This window comes from Sycon ciliatum, chromosome 1, assembly GCF_964019385.1.
Source record: "Sycon ciliatum chromosome 1, ocSycCili1.1, whole genome shotgun sequence".
In the NCBI taxonomy this organism is placed as follows: domain Eukaryota; kingdom Metazoa; phylum Porifera; class Calcarea; order Leucosolenida; family Sycettidae; genus Sycon; species Sycon ciliatum.
In genome coordinates, this window is record NC_088643.1 from 84,881,497 (window position 1) to 84,903,786 (window position 22,290).

General features: G+C 45.6%; 1 protein-coding gene and 1 long non-coding RNA gene across 2 annotated transcripts; both read left to right on the forward strand.

Moving 5' to 3' along the window:
• The first annotated feature begins 6,488 nt into the window (after positions 1-6,488).
• LOC135807147 (uncharacterized) lies at positions 6,489-8,664 on the forward strand. The gene is made up of 2 exons (XR_010551487.1): positions 6,489-6,701; positions 7,815-8,664. It is a non-coding gene; the product is annotated as an uncharacterized LOC135807147 (long non-coding RNA).
• Positions 8,665-9,501: 837 nt separating this feature from the next.
• Positions 9,502-21,612, forward strand: LOC135806002 (aminomethyltransferase, mitochondrial-like). Its single transcript, XM_065320129.1, has 8 exons — positions 9,502-9,653; positions 12,398-12,769; positions 14,834-14,915; positions 16,778-16,923; positions 18,261-18,450; positions 18,658-18,774; positions 19,713-19,751; positions 20,651-21,612. The coding sequence occupies exons 1-8, from the start codon at positions 9,579-9,581 to the stop codon at positions 20,830-20,832; spliced, it is 1,203 nt and encodes a 400-aa protein (XP_065176201.1). The 5' UTR covers positions 9,502-9,578; the 3' UTR covers positions 20,833-21,612.
• The last annotated feature ends 678 nt before the right edge of the window (positions 21,613-22,290 follow it).

Below are 22,290 nucleotides of genomic sequence, written 5' to 3' on the forward strand. Positions count from 1 at the left end.
GTTGTGAGTGAATCGCAAAGGCTCCCTTCCTTCAGCATCGTCAAAACGCAACATAGAGCATTATTACGCACTCGTTCCATGATTCATGATATTGCCTGGATTCTTTTAAAAACAATCAATGTGTGTTCCCTATCTATCTACATTGTACATGGTTGCAGGTCGTTATTTATTATGTAGATCTTGTTAAAATTTTCTACACTTTTCTACTCGTATACTGAGTACGCGGTGACTTTAGCCGTTTAGGAAACGGAAGGCTCAGCCTCCAGGTTGGCCAGAAAGGTTCTCAGTGAATCTAACCGAAGTCTTGGCGAGTGTACAAAAGGTAAACCTATCATTTGTACTTCATAACGGAATTGTGCACAAAAATGCACACGCACGCGTGCGCGCACACACACACACAAACACTGTACAAACACACAGAAAAGTACAAGCACATGTGCACATACACACGCCTCCCCCCACACACACACTCAACTCCCCACCCCCTGTACCATGTGTACTGAGTCTGACAGACAGACACACAATCATGTTTATGCTTCCTTCGCCACCAGTTTCGGATAATGGTGTCAACAACGAGTTGTAAAATATTGGTATTTTAGGACTCCCTGCCCCGAAGACGAGCACAGCGCCGTGGATCGTGCAGATCCGGCCGCGCCGGCCTACCGTGCTTCACTTTCTGGCCGAGGCAAACATCGTCCGTTTGCGCGCATCCCGTGTCCTCTCCCGGGCTTTTACGACTCCCTGGTTTCTACGTAAGATGCTCGGTACCTGGTCCTGGACCAGGGAGCGGGAGCTACTCCATGGCTCCTACCATCGCGCGGCCGGCTGGCGCATGGCCGCATGCGTGTGCATTGCAGACTTTTTGTTGTTGCCTCAGTTTCGGATGTGCATCCACGAGGAACTTCCTTCTTTGGAACTGCTTCTTGCATGAGCTGTTTCGGATATTTCGTCTCCTGGCCTGGCTTATTTCGTTTCGGCGCTGCTGAGACCTCCTTTCGCGGAATATTACTCAATGACAGGTGAGTTGACCAGTTCCCTTTGATTCATTTGCTTGTGTTGACTCTTTCATTTACGAAAAGTGTGCTGATTTTGGGCGGAATGCAATAAATAATGGAAAAGCTGACAGGATCTCCTTTCTAAATTTATCTTTTCCGCTGCCGAGGCCTCCTTTTACGGAATACTCAATGACAGGTGATCTCTGAGTTGACCGGTTTCGTTCGATTCATTTGCTTATGCTCACCCTTTCATTCACGGAAACGTGTGCTGATTTTATTCGGATTTAGATCCATTTTTATCTCTTTGCCCTTGCCTACAGTGTGCGAAGAACGCGAGTTCACCTTCTTGACGGTAAGGCTTATGTTAGATGTGTTGTCGAAATACTCATAATTATTCATTGCACATTAGTACGTTACAACTCAAAGAAAGTCAAAGAAAGCGTTTCCATCAGCCATACCAACCCTTGCTCAGAAGAAACTCATAAACATTCTCCATCTCAGAAATGGTCCAGCGCAGTAAATGGCACCCTGAAAGCGGCAGAGAGCAGTGTTGGCCATATGCACAGATCCACATCCGGGAGGTTAACTCTGCCCAACCAGGAAGTGGCACGCCTATCGGAGCAGCAGCGGGAGGTTCGGCTTCTTGCAGAGTCGGGTCGCCACTCCTTGGCAGAGCTAAAGAGGCAGCGGAACCAGATACAGCACAAGATCCGTTCCATTCAGCGGGCGGATGCCAATGAACGCCTCGACAGACTGGCAGAGAAGGTGGAGCAGGCACCTGACTCAGCACAGATGTTCCTTGCTGCTTCGGCCATGAAAAGTGGATCTCAGCCATCCAGTATCATGGTCAGCTCTGCTGATGGCCACATTTTGGCTTCAGATAAGCAGAAGGCAGAGCGCGTCACGGAGCACTTCAAGGATCTATTCTGTAGAGATCAATCAGCTGCTATCCAGAAGCCAGTCCCTCACCGGCTAAGTGTGGCAGTGTCTCCAGCGGAGGTGGAAACAGCGATGAAACGACTCAAAAACGGAAAGGCTTGTGGGCCGGACAAAGTCCCTGGAGAATTACTGAAGTATGGAACATCACAGCTATCCATCGTAGCGGCAGACATCATCAACCAAAGCGTAGCAGAGGGTGCCGACATGTCATCGTTCATCGGACTTGGCACACTGATTCCTTTACAAAAGCCAAAAAAACCTAGAGGACCCGTGACTAGCCTGCGTCCCATTGTCCTCCTGAACACCATCCGAAAAGTTTTCTCCCTTGTAGTGCTCTGCCGAATCGCAAAGGACGTTGCTCGTTATGTTGGTCCAACTCAATCTGGCTTCAGACAAGGCCGAAGTACAACAGATGTGGTATGGACACAGCGATGGATTGCGGCCAAGGCGACTCGATACAACTGGGAATGCCACATGCTGGGGATTGACATGTCCCGTGCGTTCGACACGATCGATCGCACCAAACTGTTAGACGTCATGGCATTAGTGACTGGCCCCGATGAAGTGCGCATGATCCAGCACCTACTGTTCCACACACAAATATCAGTGAAAGTAGGAAAGGCAACTGCCAATCCGTTTCTCAGCACCATCGGCACCCCCCAGGGAGATGGCTTGAGCCCTGTTCTTTTTATTTGTTACCTGGAGGCAGCACTGCGCCAAGTGAGAGCAAACCTTCCCGAACGCCCTTTCGCCGACCGTCACATACCCGGAGAAACAGGTTACGCCGATGATGTGACATTGTACTCAACCAGTGAGGAGTGGCTGAAGCGAAGCCTCCCCATCATTAGCGCAGAACTCGGGGATTGGTCCCTTACAGTAAACGAGACCAAGACCGAATTCTTGCATCTGACATCAACTTCAGACTCCTGGCGGTCCAGCAGGCAGCTAGGGTCCCTCATTGGCGACAGTGAGGACCTGGAGCGGAGGAAAGACCTCGCTTCGAGTGCATACGGCAGGATGTATAGCCTCTGGCTGAGGCGTGGGAAGGTCAGTGAGCAGAGGCGCATCCGCCTGTATAATGCCCTGGTTCTGCCCGTTCTTTTGTATAACTGCGGCGCATGGGGGCTCACGGCAGCACAAGCAGAATCGCTTAACGTTTTCCACCGAAAGCAGCTCCGACGGCTCATTGGCATAGTCTACCCAGCCAGGATATCAAATACTGAGCTGTATGAGAGGTGCAACACGGAACCACTATCTGACATCGTGGACAGGAGAAGATGGCAGCTAACCGGCCATATTCTCCGTATGGACAGGGATGCGCCGCCATGGATCGCGCTGACGGGCTATTTTGCGGGAGATGCCAAGGCTGGGCGTGGACGTCCAAGGACATCCATTGCGACGCGCATCACAAGCGACTTACAGAGGAGGAACATCGACTTGAAGCGCAGCAGTCAGCTGGGGAATGTGAGGGCCATCGCTCTGGACAAGCCTACATGGAGAAATCTGGCCGACAATCCATGATCTGGCGTCACAGGTCATCAGTGCGCCGTGTTAATAATTACCTTGATAATGGAATTTGATCATAGGAGATAGGACAGAAGCGGAACGTATAATTATACCCACATAATTATATTATTACGCGTGCTGTGGTATTATTATTATTATTATTATTATTAGTACGTTACAAGTAAGGCACTGGTCAGTGGCATACTATCGTTGGCAGTTCCCAATCTGGAGGGAAAGGTTCAAGGACTCATTGACCGAGTTTGCCAAATAAATTCGCATATCAGGGAAAATCTCCATTGTAGAGAGGTTCAGTAACTTGTTTGCTTCATACGAAACAAGCCAATGGGTGCAGTCTCGTCTCGTGAAAATCTCGTACTTGTATGATTGGATTTGTTTACTCGAGTCTGGGCTGTTTGATTTGTGAGTACCGCCGAGATTGCACTGCCCCAAATAATGATTGTTGCGTGCCGCCAAAGCAAGAATTACGATCTGCAATCTGTTTGTAGTACCTGCAAGAATGTGCAGTACATGTATCGTACTTTCTCTGTTGCTGTTTCAGTTGCCGTCATGTTGCTAAAGAGAGGTTTTGCAAAACGAAAATTCGAACATAGTTTCCCGACAGTCCTTGCGAAAGTGTGTACGAATTTTTGCACGAACTTTGCGTTCTGCACATTTTCGTAGTTTACGCGGGCCAAGTGCACGTACGCCATGACCCGATCTAACGAAATTTCCTACGACAGTTCATTTCGCGTTCCCTGCAAGTTTCGCGTCCAAAGTTAGTGCGAAGTTTCGCACTTCATGATGTAGAGCGAAAGTTTGTACGCATTTTCGTTTTGCAGAGCCTCTCTAGTGACTCTTTTGTTTCATACGAGATGAGTCGGTGTGGCTTAGAATCTTTCGCTGTAGAAGAAATCTATTCGTATGTCTATTGGAGAAAGAATTGTATTCACTGGTTATAAAATAGGTTAAGACAAACTCACAGAATAAATACCATCGGTCCCTTGGTGTTCGTCCTAAAGAGGTTCGACTGGATATCATTCATACTCACCAAAAGATGTGTAAGATTTTATTATCATGGAGTGCCTTGTTTATCTCTCAGTATCAGTACCTCCAACCATAGCCTTCACCCTTTTATCCTCAGGATCAGTGTAGCTGTTGGAACGAGGTGTCGGACTCAGCAATGTGTTTGTTTACATGTTAATACATGTTTATTGTTCCTCCTTTGCTGTGTTGTTTTAGAAAATCGTGGACTAACAGTTTGAAGTCATTGAACTACTTCCAAAAGTTGTATCGACATCAACAGGATTACGATTTCAGTGCAATATGATGCTGGATGACCTTATCACGATTACCCATGATTATAAACCATTATAAACACGGAATCAACAAAAACATCTGCGACACGCACCTGGCGCATATATACATTTCTCAAATAAATCTGATCGAGGGTGGGGAAATCTGAAATATCTGAAAGGCAAGACAAATTTATGACAGAGTCATGAAATTCTGCAACAGCAACATGCACAGAATGACCTCCGTATAAAAAAGTATCACCACTACTCACATGTTTCCCTGCAGAAGAACATGCATTATGCTAGTGCCATTTTCTGCAAGAAAAGGCTTGCACATCAATGCGTATAATACGGTATTGATATGATCAAGAGTACATAAACCTCTTGATATAGGGCATTCCATCGATTGGTGACAGAAAAAAACAAAAGAAATTATAGCAATAGAAACTGCTTTATGGCAGTTTTCTAAAAAAAGTTATTGTGTTCTAGTCCATGGACCCCGTCTAAAAAGTAAGAAATTAACGAAATGTGATACAGGTCGTCCCTCGTTAATACATAATCTCTGGGACTTGACAAATGTTATGTATTAACGGGGCTTATGTACTAAACGAAAGTGTACATAACTTGCTTGTATACCAGAATTTTTCACTTTTTTCAACTTTTCTGAGTGTTTCTTGCTACCATGACTAGGCAGCGAGATATTCTTGATTCCCTCGATATAACATAAAAATTATGTTATAACGGTCACATTTAGCGAAGATTCTACAGTTGACATGGTACATGCCCAGCCGCACCTGTACAGTCACTCGGCAAAAAAACAGAGCTTTGTCGGTTTGTGATGTGCGCTCTGATTTCTATGCCTATTGCGTCCACAAGTAGAAACTACACGATGTGCCTCCACTGCATACTGGAAGTCCAAAAGATCAGTAAAATTATGTACTATTGAGGTAGGTGACATGCGGGTACGGAGAAATGTTATGTACTAACGGGGTTTATGTACTAACGGATTATATACTAACCGACAAAATTTGTATGGAAGTGACCACGTTTCGTCCGGGACTTGAGATTTCTTATGTACTAACGGGGTTTATGTACTAACCGGACTCGTATTAACGGGGGACGACCTGTAGCTGAAAATTAAAATTGCACACAAAACCTCACAATAATCACACACCGAATTAAAAGCTACATGTAGAAGACCTTTTTCCCTCGTGATCCTCTTTCCTATGCATGCATGTTGCCAATTGTTGGTGCAGTACAAGTTATAGTTGAAAGCAGCATTTCAAGTGTTGTGATTATTGTGAGGTTTTGTGTGAAATTTTAATTTTCAGCTATCACATTTCGTTAATTTCTTACTTTTTAGACGGGGTCCATGGACTAGAACACAATAACTTTTTTTAGAAAACTGCCATAAAGCAGTTTTTATTGCTATAATGAACTCTTGATACCGGTATGTGTGGGTCTACGAGGGTACTGACTACTGTGTCACAGTGCAGTGTGTGTGTAGCCGTGTATCACTGTATGGTGTTGGCTCAAAATGATCCGCTGTAGCACCTACTCCACTTTTATGTTTATGTATCTATGTCATTCGGATCTTCCCAAGTATTAGTTGTACAATGTACTGTTGAGATACCGCCAAGCCAGCTGAGTGGGTCTTTTTATTTTTTTCGCGCGAAAGTTTATGTGGTGAACTGTGTTGGTAAAGATGAAGATGTCAGTAAATGAAATTTGCTATATTTCTTGTGTCTAACCAACCCTGTACGGATCGAACTGACGATTCCCGAGTGTGACAAATGTCCTGAAGTCTGCTCCTATTAGCTAGGTATCTAGAAATTTCAACTTGAGTGTCAAGTGAAGACTTTGCCAGTTGCAGACGAGGGAATTCTCGCTTCACGATTTTCCTGGTGTGTGGAGATACGTCGGAATGCCGACCCACCACACCCGACATGATGCTTCGGCCGGAATGCAGGTTGGTGCAGATACTTGCCTAATAATATATGTCTAAGCGTGTATACCTTTCCTTTCGTTGCATGCTTGGTTAATCCGACGGCACGAAATTATAGACATTTCGAAATTAACTTGAATATTATTTGGTCGTTGTATGTCTTAGTATTCCCTGTCAGTTTGTGCCTTTTTGTCGCGCTCGCCGACTGTATATGATCTAGCGACATTGGTACATGGTGGACAGTTAGTCATAACTCGTAACATTTTGTCCTTATTCTTTTTATCCATGATTACATTGGCTCACCCTCCGAGTTTATTTATATATTTTTGATAGGGCAATATGTAATGTACACACACACACACACACACACACACACACACACACACACACACACACACACACACACACACACACACACACACACACACACACACACACACACACACACACACACACACACACACACACACACACACACACACACACACACACACACACACACACACACACACACACACACACACACACACATATACACACACACACACACACACACACACACACACACACACACACACACATACACACACACACACATACACACACACACATACACACACACACACACACACACACACACACACACACACATACATACACACACCACCCACACACACCACCACACACACCACCACACACACAGTGACACACACACCACACGCACACACCATCACATTACGACAAAATCAAGGCAATGCCGGCGAAGCTCTATAATTTTCTTGTGCCGCGTGCTAGGAGCATAATGGCATTGCCCGATAATAGCACTTGGTGTAAATGGGTTCCCATTATCACACACACATACACACACACACACACACACCACACACACACACACGCACACACCATCACATTACGACAAAATCAAGGCAATGCTGGCGAAGCTCTATAATTTTCTTGTGCCGCGTGCTAGGAGCATAATGGCATTGTCCGATAATAGCACTTGGTGTAAATGGGTTCCCATATTTGTGAAGTACATGTATTATTCGGTTGCTGGCTATCAATTGTGCTGTGAGCATGGCAGAGTGAGGTCTTCCAACTTTGTTGGTGTTTGCTCTATCTTGTGTTTACGCTCTGCAGAAAGGATCATATGTAGTGCCTTCTCAGCATTACATTACATCCATTGCGTAGCAGCAATGTGCCATCCTTCCGCGACTTAGGTGGAATGACGTGCAAGTGGTGCTCCAGGGTCAACTTCAATTTGCCGAGCACGTATGCCGCTGGCTTGGGGTCAGCAGCTGGGTGCAAAGTCTCTGTATACAAATCGTGCACTGTCGTCAACAATATGGCATCCTTGTCCAGCAATTCCCGTCCTGTAGCGGCAATGACTATAATATTGGGGAAATCACGCTCGGCACCTTCCGTGCTGTACTGAGAGATGATGCTTCGCAATTGGTGGTCTGTGCTTGGTGCATTGTCGGCAGGGAGCATGTCAATTTGCTTTTGGTAGCAGCGTCTACAAAATCGACTCTCGTCTGAAGTCCTGACATGGTGCATGCTACGCAACACATGCTGCTGCTGCTGAAGCTGAAAGTTTGGTGACTTCCACCTGTGTTCTGGTGTGAGTCTCGACTTACACCAAGCACATGTTGCATGGCCCACACACTGCTGGTAATGGGTTGGGCACAGAAGCGGTTCGCACTGTTCTTTCAGACTGTGCACGCGCAGTTTGTCTGCAGGACAGTGTACGGATGCCGCTCCGCTGCAATCATGTACACTGCATGTGCTTTGGCTGACTGGTGGCTTATTTTCTTTCGCTGCTGTGCATACTTGGCGTCGTAGTGCTTTGACGCACTTGCAATAAATGCATTGGCCTGACGTGATGGATGTGCATGTGTGTAGCTTTTGCCAATTTTGCCAATCTGACAGCATTGAGTCATGTGTAAATCGCTTGTCAGATGGCACTTTGGAGCAAATGCTTCATTCTGGGCCACATGGTCGTCAAGTATGTTTGCTTGTGCCAGTTGTGGCATTGCTGGGTCTTCCTGCCGCTGACATCTGTGCACACATGCATGGAAAATATACGTAAAAACACTAGTTAGAAATCACGTCACCAGAGGCATGCCCTTTTTTCGGCCAGAACATAACTTCCACTCCAATGTCACAAAGACTTACTCTTTCGATACGTCCAGCATAGAAGCAGCGAAATGCCTGGTTAATTCGGTGGCACGAAATTATAGGTCGGGCGACGAAATTTCGACGAAAAAAGGAAAAGAGACAAACCGACGTGTAGCGACACCAAACTACAGAATTTCGTCGTTCTTGAAGAACTCATAACAGAAAAAGGTGAAAGGCGACTACTGAATCCTCGAGTGTGACGAATAACTCCGAGAAAGCGTGAGACTGGCCAGCACGTACATACATGAAAACGATCGTATGTTGAGAATGCCTTGAGAAAAGTGCCCAAAAAGGGTGCATCTGAAAAATAGAACTCTGTGTTCCGACGTGATTTTTCAAATCTGGCGCATCGACTGTTCAAATAAATCAATACCATACCTAGCTCTGCGCTGCATGCCCTGGTTCGGTCATGAGTCATGACTCGACTGGCCCTAGCCGCCTAGCCCTGAGCTAGCGCCTACTCCACCTAGCGCTATGCGCTAGCGCCTAGCGCCTGGTCTCATACTACGCCTACGGTGACCATGGTGACGTGCCGCGTCACGTAGGTCTACGTCACGTCAGGACTCTACACGATCGCAGACTCTACAAAAATAAAAGATGTGATTTGAAAAGAGATCGTAGACTACGGTACTATACTTGTCACGTCAGTGCAGTGCAGTGCGATTATTTCTTGACTTGAGCCTTGTTTGTGCTTGTGCTGTTTCATCGTCTTTGTTTTTCGTTATCATGGCATTGAGGTGTGCCCTTTACCGGCGGCCTCTATCAGGCAGAGTTCGAGGATTCTGTTCTCCAGCGGAAAAGGTTAGTTTTGTGCTGCAGCATTCTTTCCTCTTTTTTTCGGACTCAAAATAATAATAGATCTCATGCATTCACGCAATTAATTCACACATCCAATCAAGAAGACACTTCTCATAAGGTATCGAACGTTTTCGTTCCCTTCTCTTCAAGAAGTAATACAGAGAATGCCTCGAAAAAAATTCGGACATGTTTTTGAAAATCGCAATCAAGAGTACCAAGTGGGTGACATAAATATCACGAATGCTTTACTAGTTTTTGCGCAACAGTGCTCGTCTGCAGGAAGTGTTCAATCCATTGATTGCTATATTATCACAATGTATTACTGTATTGAGTGTGTTGGTTTTACAAAGTCTGGGTGATGGCAGGACAGACCTGGTAGCATTAGGCGGTCAAACCAGGGGTCAGTGTATACCAGCCATGACACGGGAGACATGGAGGCCTCGTTCAGTAGTACCCCTCTGTGTATGGTGCGGGGTTTTTTTGCTTTTGGAGGAGCCCCACATGGTGTCAACTATCCGACCGCGGATGAATACATTAATCTAGCACGTCAAGCGAGCCGGTGGGACCAGGGCACCTGGTCGTAACATGAGGATATCGAGACTGACATTGTCGGTGGCGGCTGAGGCGTCCAGGAACACACAGTTTACATGGTCTTCCGTATTGTCGTTGTTGGCTAATCCATTCAACGAAGGAGCAGCACTGCAGCTCGGAACTCATTGCTCTCCGAAAGCCAGCTTGTTCTCCGGCGATCGGATCGCAGTCCTCCAGAAAATGAGTGAAGACGGCTGGTGGCAAGCCAATCAGCAACTTGACAAAGGCGGGTTTGGATTTAGGAACAGGAATGAGTGAACTACAGTAAGATCGGGCGCCGAAGAACGCAGGGGCTCGAGCGCAGCCTAGGAAAGTTCTTAAATTTTTGATTCTAGCCAGACCGTTCTTATTCACACGCGCGCGGCGAGTCGAGTGACGTCATGACGTTTGTCATGTACATGTACATGTAGTGCAATGTAGTACTTCTAAACTAGTGGGTGTCGTCAATGGGAATGACTGTACATGTAGCAGTTACTGTTTACACGTGTACATTACATGTACTCACCTCCCATACATGTACAATGTATACAATTTTAAAAGTGTTCTTAAATCTGATAATTCTAGCCCGGACTGTTCTTAAATTTTGCCGGTTTTCCAGCCTGGGTGTTCTTCGGCGATGTGTTCTTCGGCGCCTGATCTTACTGTAGGTTTCCAAGCCAGAGGGCATTGTCCACTGCACCAAGATAGGTTGATGATACCAGTAAGCTCAGTGATAGTGCATGCTGTCAGGTGCCTCTGAACCAGCTTTTGTACACATCATAGACTGGATGACTCGCTCCACTTCTATTTCAGAGAAGTCACACTCAAAGGGGTATCTGTCATTGTCTTGGTCATCCACCAGTTTCCACTCCTCTGTTGCCAGGTTGATTAGTTGATCAGGGTCGCCATTAGACCACTTCACCAGTACAATGTACGACACCCAGACTGCCCTCCAGGAACTTCCACTTCACCACAAGCACTCTGTACCATTGGTTTGTGCCAGAGACATCGGAGGGGATTCTGACTTCAATCCTTATGCCCAATAGAGATGGGACCCTGGGTACGTCTCCCAAAGTGAGTTGGTGTGCACGGAATTTAGCCTTACCCAACTCTCTCTCAGCTCTCTTTTTATCTGTCTTTTCTTACTCTTTTTTCTTTGTCAGCTTTCCTGGTGGCTATGTGCTTTTCAAGTAAATAAAAAAAGTAGTGCTGATCAACTGGTTCCGAGCCTCCTTGTGCTCTTCGTCGCTATGATTCTCTTCGGCACGGTGCTTGGAACGTGTCTGCTGGTTGTTGAAAGCTCTGGCTTTCTCTGCTTCTGCCGTGTGTGTTTTACCGTTGATGATGGAGAGAGAGAGAGTCAGCAGTTCGGCATGGATCGCGTTTGCCGTCCAGACTGGGGATGGTGCGCCGCACGTCATTGATCGAGGTGGATTCATTGAGCTTATCACAGTAGTCAGGCCAGGCTTGAAGCTTGCATTAGCTGATCACCCAGGAGGCCTCACCACAAGCTACCTGATAGTTCTCTCTGTTGACAGGCATGTTGACCTGTTGCACGAGCTTGAGAGCCTTTCACTGTGCTGCAGAGACTGCTGCTTCTACCTGATCCCAGCACCAGAAATGTGCGGTCCGCAGTCCTACGTCACTAATCTGAACCATGTTGGGTAGGGTCACTCGCTAGTTTATGGTGCTAGAAGCATGTCCAAAGAATAGTACCTTTGGGCACTTTTCTGGATTATTTCCCTTGTGTAATGCGAGTATTTCTTACACATCCCGTGTATACTGCACCTACATGCTGGTCATGGCCAGTTGACGTGTGATAAGCGAGTGCTGAAAATCGATGCAGGACTGCATCCTGTATTCAAGTACCGTAATGTCGCGTTTAAACGCAGGTGCTTACGGCTGTATAAGCCGATGTCAGTGCTAGGCTTCTATTCAAGTCAGGCTTCTATTCAAACCACGTATCTCTATGTATGTCAACACTGAACCAGGCTTATGTGCTGACAGTGTATCTTAAAAAGCAGGCTTGTATTCAAAACAGGCTTCTATACAAGACACTGCAGTAAACAGTGCTGAAACTATTGTCTCGAATCATGCCACATTCTCCTATGTTACGACTGCTGTCAACCTTTTGTTGTCTGCTGCTGCTTCTTCTTCTTCTGCTTGTGATTCCACAGCGCACGGCACTCTACGACTTCCACGCGAGCAATGGCGGCAAGTTTGTTGACTTTGCTGGCTGGCAAATGCCGGCTCTGTACGGCTCCTTCACACCGCTTCAGTCCGTGACCCATACCCGTCAGCATGCTTCACTGTTTGATGTGTCGCACATGCTCCAGTGGGAGCTGAGGGGGCGTGATTCAGCCCAGTGCTTGGAGTCGCTTTGTACAACTGACGTCCAGGGTCTGGCGAACGAACGCGGAACCCTGTCAGTTCTCACCAATGAGCAGGGTGGTATTATCGACGATTTTATCATCAACCGAATCTCCGACGACTGTATCTATGTTGTATCCAATGCTGGCAATGCGGACAAAGTCATTGCTCACGTCAAGGTAACCAGTTGTAGTGTTAACCACCGTGTATTTCTGTTGCTGTATTGCTGTACAGAGGAGCAGATGAATTCATATGCACTAGAACACACTTACTGTAAAGTGAGAAACTTTCGCTAGAGATTAAATTTCGCTATTTTTGCGACCATCACGCATTCGCGAATATAAATCGCCGCAAACCTCTCCGTACATTGATTGTAGATTGTACAAGATCCGACTGAAGAGATAGAATCGCAAAAGTTTCTCATCGTGAACCCGCCCAATTTATGAAAACGCTAAATTTGCGCCCAGCGAAAGTTTGTCGCTTTACAGTATATTGTGCGAGTAGGCAGTGTGTGTGTGTGTGTGTAAGAAAAAAAGAAAAAAAAGAAAAGAAAAAACAATGGAAAATTGGAAAATAGGGATTCACTGGCCAGAAAAAGTCACGTCAAACAGCTGTGTGGTGGATACCAGGCTAAAAATAGTGGCGGTCAATTCATCAGCCTTGCAAGCTGTTGGATGGTGTAATCCCAGCACAAGTTGCTATGTCTAAAAACATAGCTGTTCGCTATCATCGCTCCCGCGATGGGCATGTCTGAGGTCTGAGGTGTGTGTGTGTGTGTGTGTGTGTGTGTGTGTGTGTGTGTGTGTGTGTGTGTGTGTGTGTGTGTGTGTGTGTGTGTGTGTGTGTACATGTGTGTACATGTGTGTGTGTGTGTGTGTGTGTGTGTGTGTGTGTGTGTGTGTGTGTGTGTGTACATGTGTGTATGCGTGTGTGTGTGTGTGTGTGTGCGTGTCTGCGTGTGTGTGTATATAGGGCATACCGTATTATCTCTAATATAAGTACGGTCCATTATTTTTTCAATGTACCTCCGCCCCGTGCTATTAATGGAGACGTTCCTTTATTGGAGACTGTTCCATTATTATTTCAACCTCATTTCAGAGGCATGTTGCCATGCCAAATTCATGTCAGATACACACATTTCAGGGTTTTTTTTTCGTCGGTACAGATAATGAATTTACACAGTATGCTTATAATGGAGACTGAGCACTTTATTTTTTGAATGCCGCCCCAAGGTGTTCTATTATTGGAGACTGTGCTTATATTAGAGATAATACGGTAGGTGGAGAATATCGGGTGATCCGGTGTAGCCATGCCTCCTGATGTGCCTTGTGCCATGATCGAACTGACCGTATTTCTTTCATGTTGACTCCTGTGGAGGAATGCATTAGGGCTGATGGGCATACACTGTGCCAACCATCATGATTCTCACATAAGAGAGGTTCTGCAAAACGAAATTTCAAACGAAGTTTCACGACGGTCCTTGCGAAAGTGTGTACGAATTTTCGCACAAACTTTGCATTCTGCACATTTTCGTAGTTTGCATGTGCCAAATGCACTCGGATGTTGAGCCAATAATAAATGTAGAAAGGAAGAGGACATATGGATACGAGTGTCAGGACGTCGAATGTCTCAGTACTTTGTCAGCTTTGTGCCTAGTTGTTGCACTTTCTGACTGTATATAGTATCTGGTTACAGTGATGGAGAGTAACTCTTAGCTCGTATCCATATGTCCTCTTCCTTTCTACGATAATTAATATGGTTATCATTCGTGTAACCATCATGAAATACACTATCTAGTCTAAAAGAGTATAGCTAGTGATGTACATGTACTTTGATCAAAAGTCCATGAAACAGAGTATGTAACTTTGATTTCCTTTTTGTGGGCCAGATGCACCGCATGTTGCCTTCATTACATCATTCAGCTACATCCGCGCTCTGTGAAACAATCAAACACCCACTTTCCCAGGAGTTTTAAACCGACGTACGTACATACGTACGGAACCGAAGTTCGTGCACCCAAATTTAGAGTTAGCATCTGTATTCAAACGAATCAAGCAAAACCAAATACTAAGTACTTGTACGAGAGATTGTGGGCAGAGTGCATAAGCAGAAGGTGTGATTCAGCGTGCCACGCATTGACCCATATCCAGTTGTCTACTCTTGTTTGTGGACTTTTGCTGTTTCCTACAGTTAGTTATTGATGTACGTGTACTGTTATCCTCATCCTTGTTCCCTTCCTTCAGCCGGTGTTTGATGATTTTGCTAAATCCGGCAAAGATGTTTCGTTCTCCCTGAAAGACGGATTCGCTTTGGTCGCTCTTCAAGGTGAGTGACCATGGACCCCTTATTGTTATTCATCTAATTTCCAATATGTTTACATTCTCTAACCAATACCAATAAACTAACTTGTATCCTTTGGGCAATGTCCGTAACTTGGGCATCCTGAATTTAGAAAGGCTGGTGAGAAGAACAAACCCAGCAAACACACTCCAAATTCAGAGTTGAAGGCAAGATTGATCTTCTTTAGACATTTCGATATCTTTGCTCGCATCGTAAATTAGCTCAAATTTTTCACGGTGAGTTCTGGAAGTCCAGGCAATCATTTAAATATGTGTTTCCATGGCGGCAACTAACGGAAGGGGAACCCCCACACTCAAGACAGGACACATGCGCTCAGATTGCAAACTTGCTGTGCCGAAAGATACGGGTGAAGTACCTCCACAGCCACCTTGACATTTTTTTCCTACCGGCAAGTTGGTTTTTCTCTTCTTCCTAGATAGTTGGATGGCACCAATTGAGGATTGTTATTGTTACAACTGTTATAAAAATCGACCACCAGTGATCACCGTTTTTATGGTAGACTGTAAAAGGGTCGCGTTCTGTCGGTGGAATCGTCCTCTCTCAATCAGTTCTTTTACAAAGTCAACAGTGGGAGGGACCCGTTGCAAGTCCAAGATGCTGGCGACGATGGCTAGAGAGCTACGTTGCTCCTATCAGAGAGGATGTCAGACGGAGAAGTTGCATGTAGTTTTTTTAATTGCACTCGCAATTTTTTGTTGTGTTTGGAGTCTTCTGACAGCACATTTCTAGGCCACCGGTCTATTTTGTACAGTGTTTGTGTCTGTTGTATCAACGGCAACATGTTCATTTGTCCATTCATTCGTTTTGATTCTATGGATTCTCCGAAGACAAGACTAGTAGACGTTGCCAATGATCTTGTTCTTCTATTCTCTCCTCTTTGATGTATTCCCGCTTTTTCCTGGCCATAGTTGGCCAGGCGCGTACGCAGGGGGGGTTTCCCGTTGCCCGGAAACCCCCCAAATGTTCCAAACGAGCAACGTTTTTGGGCATTTATTGGTTGGGCGCATGATCGATCTGGCAAGAATGCAAAACTTCAAAAGATCGTAACTCAGTCAAATCTCGCTCAAATCCAATGATCCAAATATCCAGGTCGAATAGAAAACTCTCAGCTGTCGGTTGAAACAATTTATGAAGCGCTGCGAGCAATGTATCGTGAGATAAATCATTCGTAAATTGAGCCGCAATCTCGGCAATTTCAAAAGCGCGCAGTGCGACTTGAGTCCCGAGAATTTGAGATTTTCGTCGCGCTGATTTGCTCAAATTTGCAGGCGCTTCCCTTGTGATATTTTCAAGAGTACACAGGAAAAAGTCGAAACTCTGCGATCAAGAAAAACGAAATCGCTGGAGCAGGACGCGTTTGGGCCTGTTTGGGGCATTTTTCGCACCGTCGCTGCACTCTACCGCTATAGCCTATATAGCGCTGGATATGTATATGACTGTACTGTGTCCTGGCTATCATGATCCACCTCATTCTCTCCCTGATACCTTTCCACTTCCAGGAAGCCCAAGATAATGAAGATTGAGTGAGTAGAACTGAAGTTATGATCCAAACAACACGAAAAATGCATAATTTTGAAAATTTCCTAGGGCTCTTTAGGAAGGGTTAAAACTAACGCACTTACACCCACTTTGTTACTCGTTGTTTGGGATTCGGTTGGAAACCCCCCTAGAGGTGACCCTGCGTACGCGCCTGGTTGGCTGTACAGATTCCACAATCGCCACATGAAGTGGTCGTTGGCCTTTCCCAGCCGTGGATTGTTTGGAGTAGATAACTAAATAACTGGGTCTGTTGCACTGTTTGATTTACGCCTGACTGTGATTTGCAGGGCCGCAGAGTGCTGCCATCCTTGAAGAAGCCGGTGCATTCAATCTGAGCAACGTTTCGTTCATGGGCGGTTTCGATGCAACGCTCTTTGGTGTGAATGGCTGCAGAGTGACTCGATGTGGCTATACTGGAGAAGATGGCTTTGAGGTACTGTATCATTATGGCATGCCTGGATTCATGGTTTCTTGAAACTTTCAAAGAGATCCTGAGCACTTATCTTGCTCAGCATGGAACTGATATTTGGGGAGCGGATTCTCCGTCAAAAGTGCTATAGAAAGTGCTATCTACCAAAAAAAAATTAAAAAGGTCCCACGAGTCTAAAGAATGGATTTCTGTGGTTTATTGAGTTTCCTTGTCCTTTTCACTGGGCGTAATGTGCTTTTGTGGACCAGAAAGGAGGAAACTGTATGCAAATAAAAGTTGCCTCAATACCCTGTGGCTGATGTCGCGTGAAATGATTGTGGTCAGATCAACTTCTTCTCTGTAGTGTAGCTTATGCAATGTCATGCACTGTACATGAACTACGCTATGTCACCACACTCTGGATTGGCATGCGCATTCCCCTGATGATGTTGTTGGGACTACTGTTAGTCTACCAATTTTTGGCCTCCCAGGGCTGAAACACATTTCGGCCGCGTTAGAATTTCAGCCCTTACTACTGCTACATGTATACACTGTCACACTGAACTTTGCAAAACAAAATTTCGCTGCAACAAATTTTAGGCCCAAATCCCCGGGCCGAAAATAGCCGAAAGTAAATACTCTAATTTCCGAAATTTTAGGTGCTCAATATTTTCGGTATGAGGGCAAAAGGCCAGGTTAGGTGAACAGAAAATTTAGGTACAAAGTAGCAGTTCCCTATTGGACTATGTGTGTTAGTGTTTGTTCGGTGTATTGAAAATTTAGGTATGAAACAGACCCGCCGAAAGTACCGAAAATAAAAGTACACCGGAAATTTGTGAAATTACAGTATGCGTCAAATATTTGTTGACTTTAAATAATACAGCAACCAGAGATTCACACATACAATTATCACAATCATGTTGAATGTGAAAATGGCCAATTTCGGGGCCTTTTTTAATCGGTGCAGAAATGAAAATTGCAGAAGATATATAGTCTTTAGGTCACTCAGTCGAATGGTCTTGGTCGGAAGACGATGCGATACACCGTCGCCAATTGAACGGGTTCCGAGATCGGCCATGTTGCACTCAAAATGTTCCGTGCAGATGTCTTGCTTGTCTTGGTGACATTGTTACCAGGATGCAGTGCACTGTATATGCCAGTTTGATTGGTAGTAACGTTATCTGGCATGCGATGCATCGTAGCTTCCTCTGACAAATACCATTCGACTCTGCACCCCACCTCTACATGTACTGACTCTGTGTGTGTGTGTGTGTGTGTGTGTGTGTGTGTGTGTGTGTGTGTGTGTGTGTGTGTGCGTGCGTGTGTGTGTGTGTGTGTACGTGTGTGCGTGTATCATGCAGATATCAGTGCCCAGTCAACATGTTGTTGCGCTGAGCGAGCGTCTTCTTGCTGCATCCGGGGGTGATGCTGTCAAACTGGCTGGACTGGCCGCAAGGGACACACTTCGCCTTGAAGCTGGCCTTTGCCTTCACGGCTCTGATATCGATGACTCGACCTCTCCCGTTGAGGCTGGCCTTGCCTTTGTTATTGGTGAGTACTGTCAAGGAGGAGATAGGTACATGTAGGGTGTGTGCAGTAGTGACATGCTGTATTTCTGCTTGTTGGGCAAACAGTCCGGCTTTGCTTGCTGTCTCATGTGTTTCCTTATTTTGTGTGCTGACACAAACGCACCTTTGTCTGAACAGTTGCATTGCTATTGAATATATTCCTTCTGCTTTGTCATGCTCGCTTGTTCAGGAAAGAAAAGAAGAGAGAGCTGGAGTTTCCCTGGTGGGCCGATCATCAGGGATCAGCTGAAGAACAAGCCAAGCAGACAGCGGGTTGGCTTCATGTCAACCGGGCCTGTCGCTAGAGGTGTGTTCATGTAGTCTTCTTTGCCATGTCTTCTATGCCAAGACTTCTTAGATCATTCAGTGTTCTTACAGCTATCCTACTACAGTAGACTCCTGACTTAGTCTGCTTTCTGCAGTCGTACAACCTATTGTTATAATATTAGTTCTGTTGAGGCTATAATGTTATGTGCGTATAGTAGTATGCCAGAAGACTGCAAGATGAAATGAAGTTTGCAATATGCAGAAATGGGAACTAGATTTGTAACAGGTATACACTAAAGGCTGCGTGTTGAAAATTTGAGGCGTCTTGGTTGAGTAGTTCCTGAGACATGGGCCTTCAAAGTTGCGTATTCTGATTATAATTGCAAGTTTGAACTCGGATGCTGAGCCGAAGTAATCATGAGTTAAAAGAAAGGACATGTTACGAGTTATGACTAACTGTCCACCCACGTAACCAGATCACAATAATACAGTCAGCGAGTGCGACGAAAACGTGCAAACTGACAAAGAGTACTGAGACATTCGACGACCTGACGCCTAGCTCCAACACTTCTACGAGGCGCCAACCAACAACCATCCAACTAAGGAAGGCTCAGGTTAGGAGAGGTCCAAGAGGAGAAGGAAAGCGCAACGAAGAAGAGCACGAGCTAAGTCCCACGACAACAAAGAATGCCGAAAGTTACTGGATGATGACGAAACTAAGTTAGTAAGACCATTGGACATACCGGTCTTACTGCAACTCGACGACGCAAAGCAACAGACCACCAACTTACTTGGGAGGCTCAAGTTTATGTATTAACATAGAAAGGGGAAGCGGACCGAAGACGAATTGTGGCAAACCGAAACGTCAACATCCTACCGAACTATTTCTACACGACATACGTACTTGAAGTACGTGATCTAGCAGATCGCTGACAATGATGCTTGTGTTTTTTTGTTTTGCTGCATCACCACCCTCAGCTGGATCTGACATTCTTGATGACAGCGGCTCGAAAATCGGTAAGCTCGTTCTGATGCCAAAGTGTGGGTGGGGGTGCCATGTGTACCAGGGGTACGCGGACATTATCTTTTATCTCGTAAACATGCCAGTAGCCCGGGCTTCTCAGTGTGCCAAACGTGTGAACTGGCACTGGAGAAGAAGGCCAATGTTGGATGAGATGTTTTAACCCTTTGAGACCCAGACGATCGGATTTGATCATTTGTAGTGATGAAAACGTGGCATGTTCGAACCATCGTGAATTCGCCATTATCGTATTAGTGATGTCCTCTACGTTACAGGAACACTGCGCAAAGAATCTCGCCCATCCCCAGCATGCATGGTTGTTGCCAGCATGGCATAGAGTCGAGTAGCCTTTTTTTTTACTTTTTAAAACACTGGAGTGTTTTTGATCAAAACTGGCAAAATTGTAGTATGAAAAAGGAATTTTAGGAAGACACGTCATCTTTGGCATTGTCATGGCGCTCTGCAACACTGGCCTTCTGCCGTTCTGGTAGCCCTGTTACTGATCTTGGGCTCTTTGGGTAGCTGGGGACGAGCGCTTTCCAGAAAGCCCCACCAGTGTCAAACCTGAACAAAGGAGACCAAAGTTTTAGGCTGAAAACAACTGCTCTCCAGACCACCATCAATTTGTGTGCAGGCCAGTGGGTCTCAAAGGGTTCTTTAAAAAAAAAGCATCTGCATTCAGTTCTGTCTCCTTGTAGTCCACTCACTCTCCTCATTGATGCAGTACCTTGATGGTCACCCTAAAACTTCCGTGAGCAACAGGTCTGTGATGTTCGAATGCTGAGCTTGCGTGCAATTGTATTGTTTCATGTACTTAATGTATGGTGCGTTGTTTGTTGTTTGAACTGGGTACTTAATGTATGGTGCGTTGTTTGTTGTTTGAACTGGGCGACAGGTCATGTGACCAGTGGTGCTCCATCGCCCTCACTGGGTAAGAACATCGCCATGGGCTATGTGGCCAGCACACATGCAGCAGCAGGCACAGCAGTCAAGCTACAGGTGAGACAGCGTCTTGTCGACAGCGCCGTCACCAAGATGCCTTTCGTGCCGGCACGCTACTACATTGCCAAGAAGTAGATGTAAGACACTAGACCTTGCTCTGCTTCTGCTTCCGCCGCTGTTTTCGTACAAAGAAACCTCATCGCACACTTGATAGAATATGCTCCCAACATTATTCTAGGCCTACAAATAGTGCTGTTTTGATCACTGAACTCATTGCACAGTGTGTTAGTTCAATGTTGAGTAGTTTCATGCTTGTAGCTTGAACAGTATATGTTTCCTGTATGGTGTGCACCTGCTCCTCTCACTCACACACACACACGCACACACACGCGCGCGCACGCACACACACACACACACGCACACACACATACGCTGGCCGACATGTACATACATGGATACTCATGTTCTCCTTTTCCAAGCTGCCTGCTATAATTATATCTTTCTCTTATCTGCAGTGTTGACTCCACTCGCTTCACTCTCCAATCCGACTTACTTTGACTAATGCGGATGGCAGTTTCAGACCGCCGCTGAATTGATTTACTGGCATATTATCACATAAAGTAGGAGCGGCAATGTCGGTTCTTTCTTTGACCGGTGGTTTCACAATCATCAAACGATACGGCTGTGGTGGTAATCCTAGTCGAGGCTGCGCTGCTCCCTTCTCATGAAACTTGTCATCTTTTTTCTTCTTCAAATTTTGCATGCAAATAATGGACGTGCTCATTCAACAGACGGATAAGAGATAACAGTAGACCTGACGATAGTACCTATGAGTAGTGTTAAGATTTTAAGTTGTCCCTGTGCACATCGTACATGCTCTATAGGTAATTGGACAAAGAGTGAGAGAACCGCTGACGCCTAAGAATTGTGTATTGTGTGAAATGCGTGTTTGCTTATAATTTTTGAAGTACAGTCAGACCTCAGACCTCAGACCTCAGACCTCGCTTATCTGGTCCTCGTTTATCCGGATCCCTCGCAATGCGGAAGAAAACAGCTGGTTACAGATCTACAGCATACGTGGTGCATCCAACATAACTGGTGTTCGGTTATCCGGTTCCCTCGCCTAACCGGACTTTTTTTGGAAAACGGATGTGTGCGGTTTAAATAAGCGAGGTCAGACTGTATACAGATTATAGGGGGGGGGGGGGGGGTGTCCAAGATGACTAGGGTGTGCATGGTAAACAACCTTGTACAGGTGGAATCCTGATAATTTGAACCTCGAAATGCCAGGAAAAACTTCTAATTATCCGGACATACTACATGTAATTATCCAAACATGAACCCACAACACAACAATATTTATGCATGGCAAAAATGCTCTCATGGTCACGCAGAATTGCGCTATGGACCTTAACTAAGATACAGATTTCACGGATACTGAACTGACCGGCACAGCCTGCTCATGCAAACTGAACTGCCCAGTACAGTGAACTTCGAATTACACTTGGTGAAAGTTCTAGGTTGATTGGAGCAGCCGTTCCCCGAGTTATACATGTTTGAAGTTTGCACTAAATTTGGTGTTACCTTGCCCAG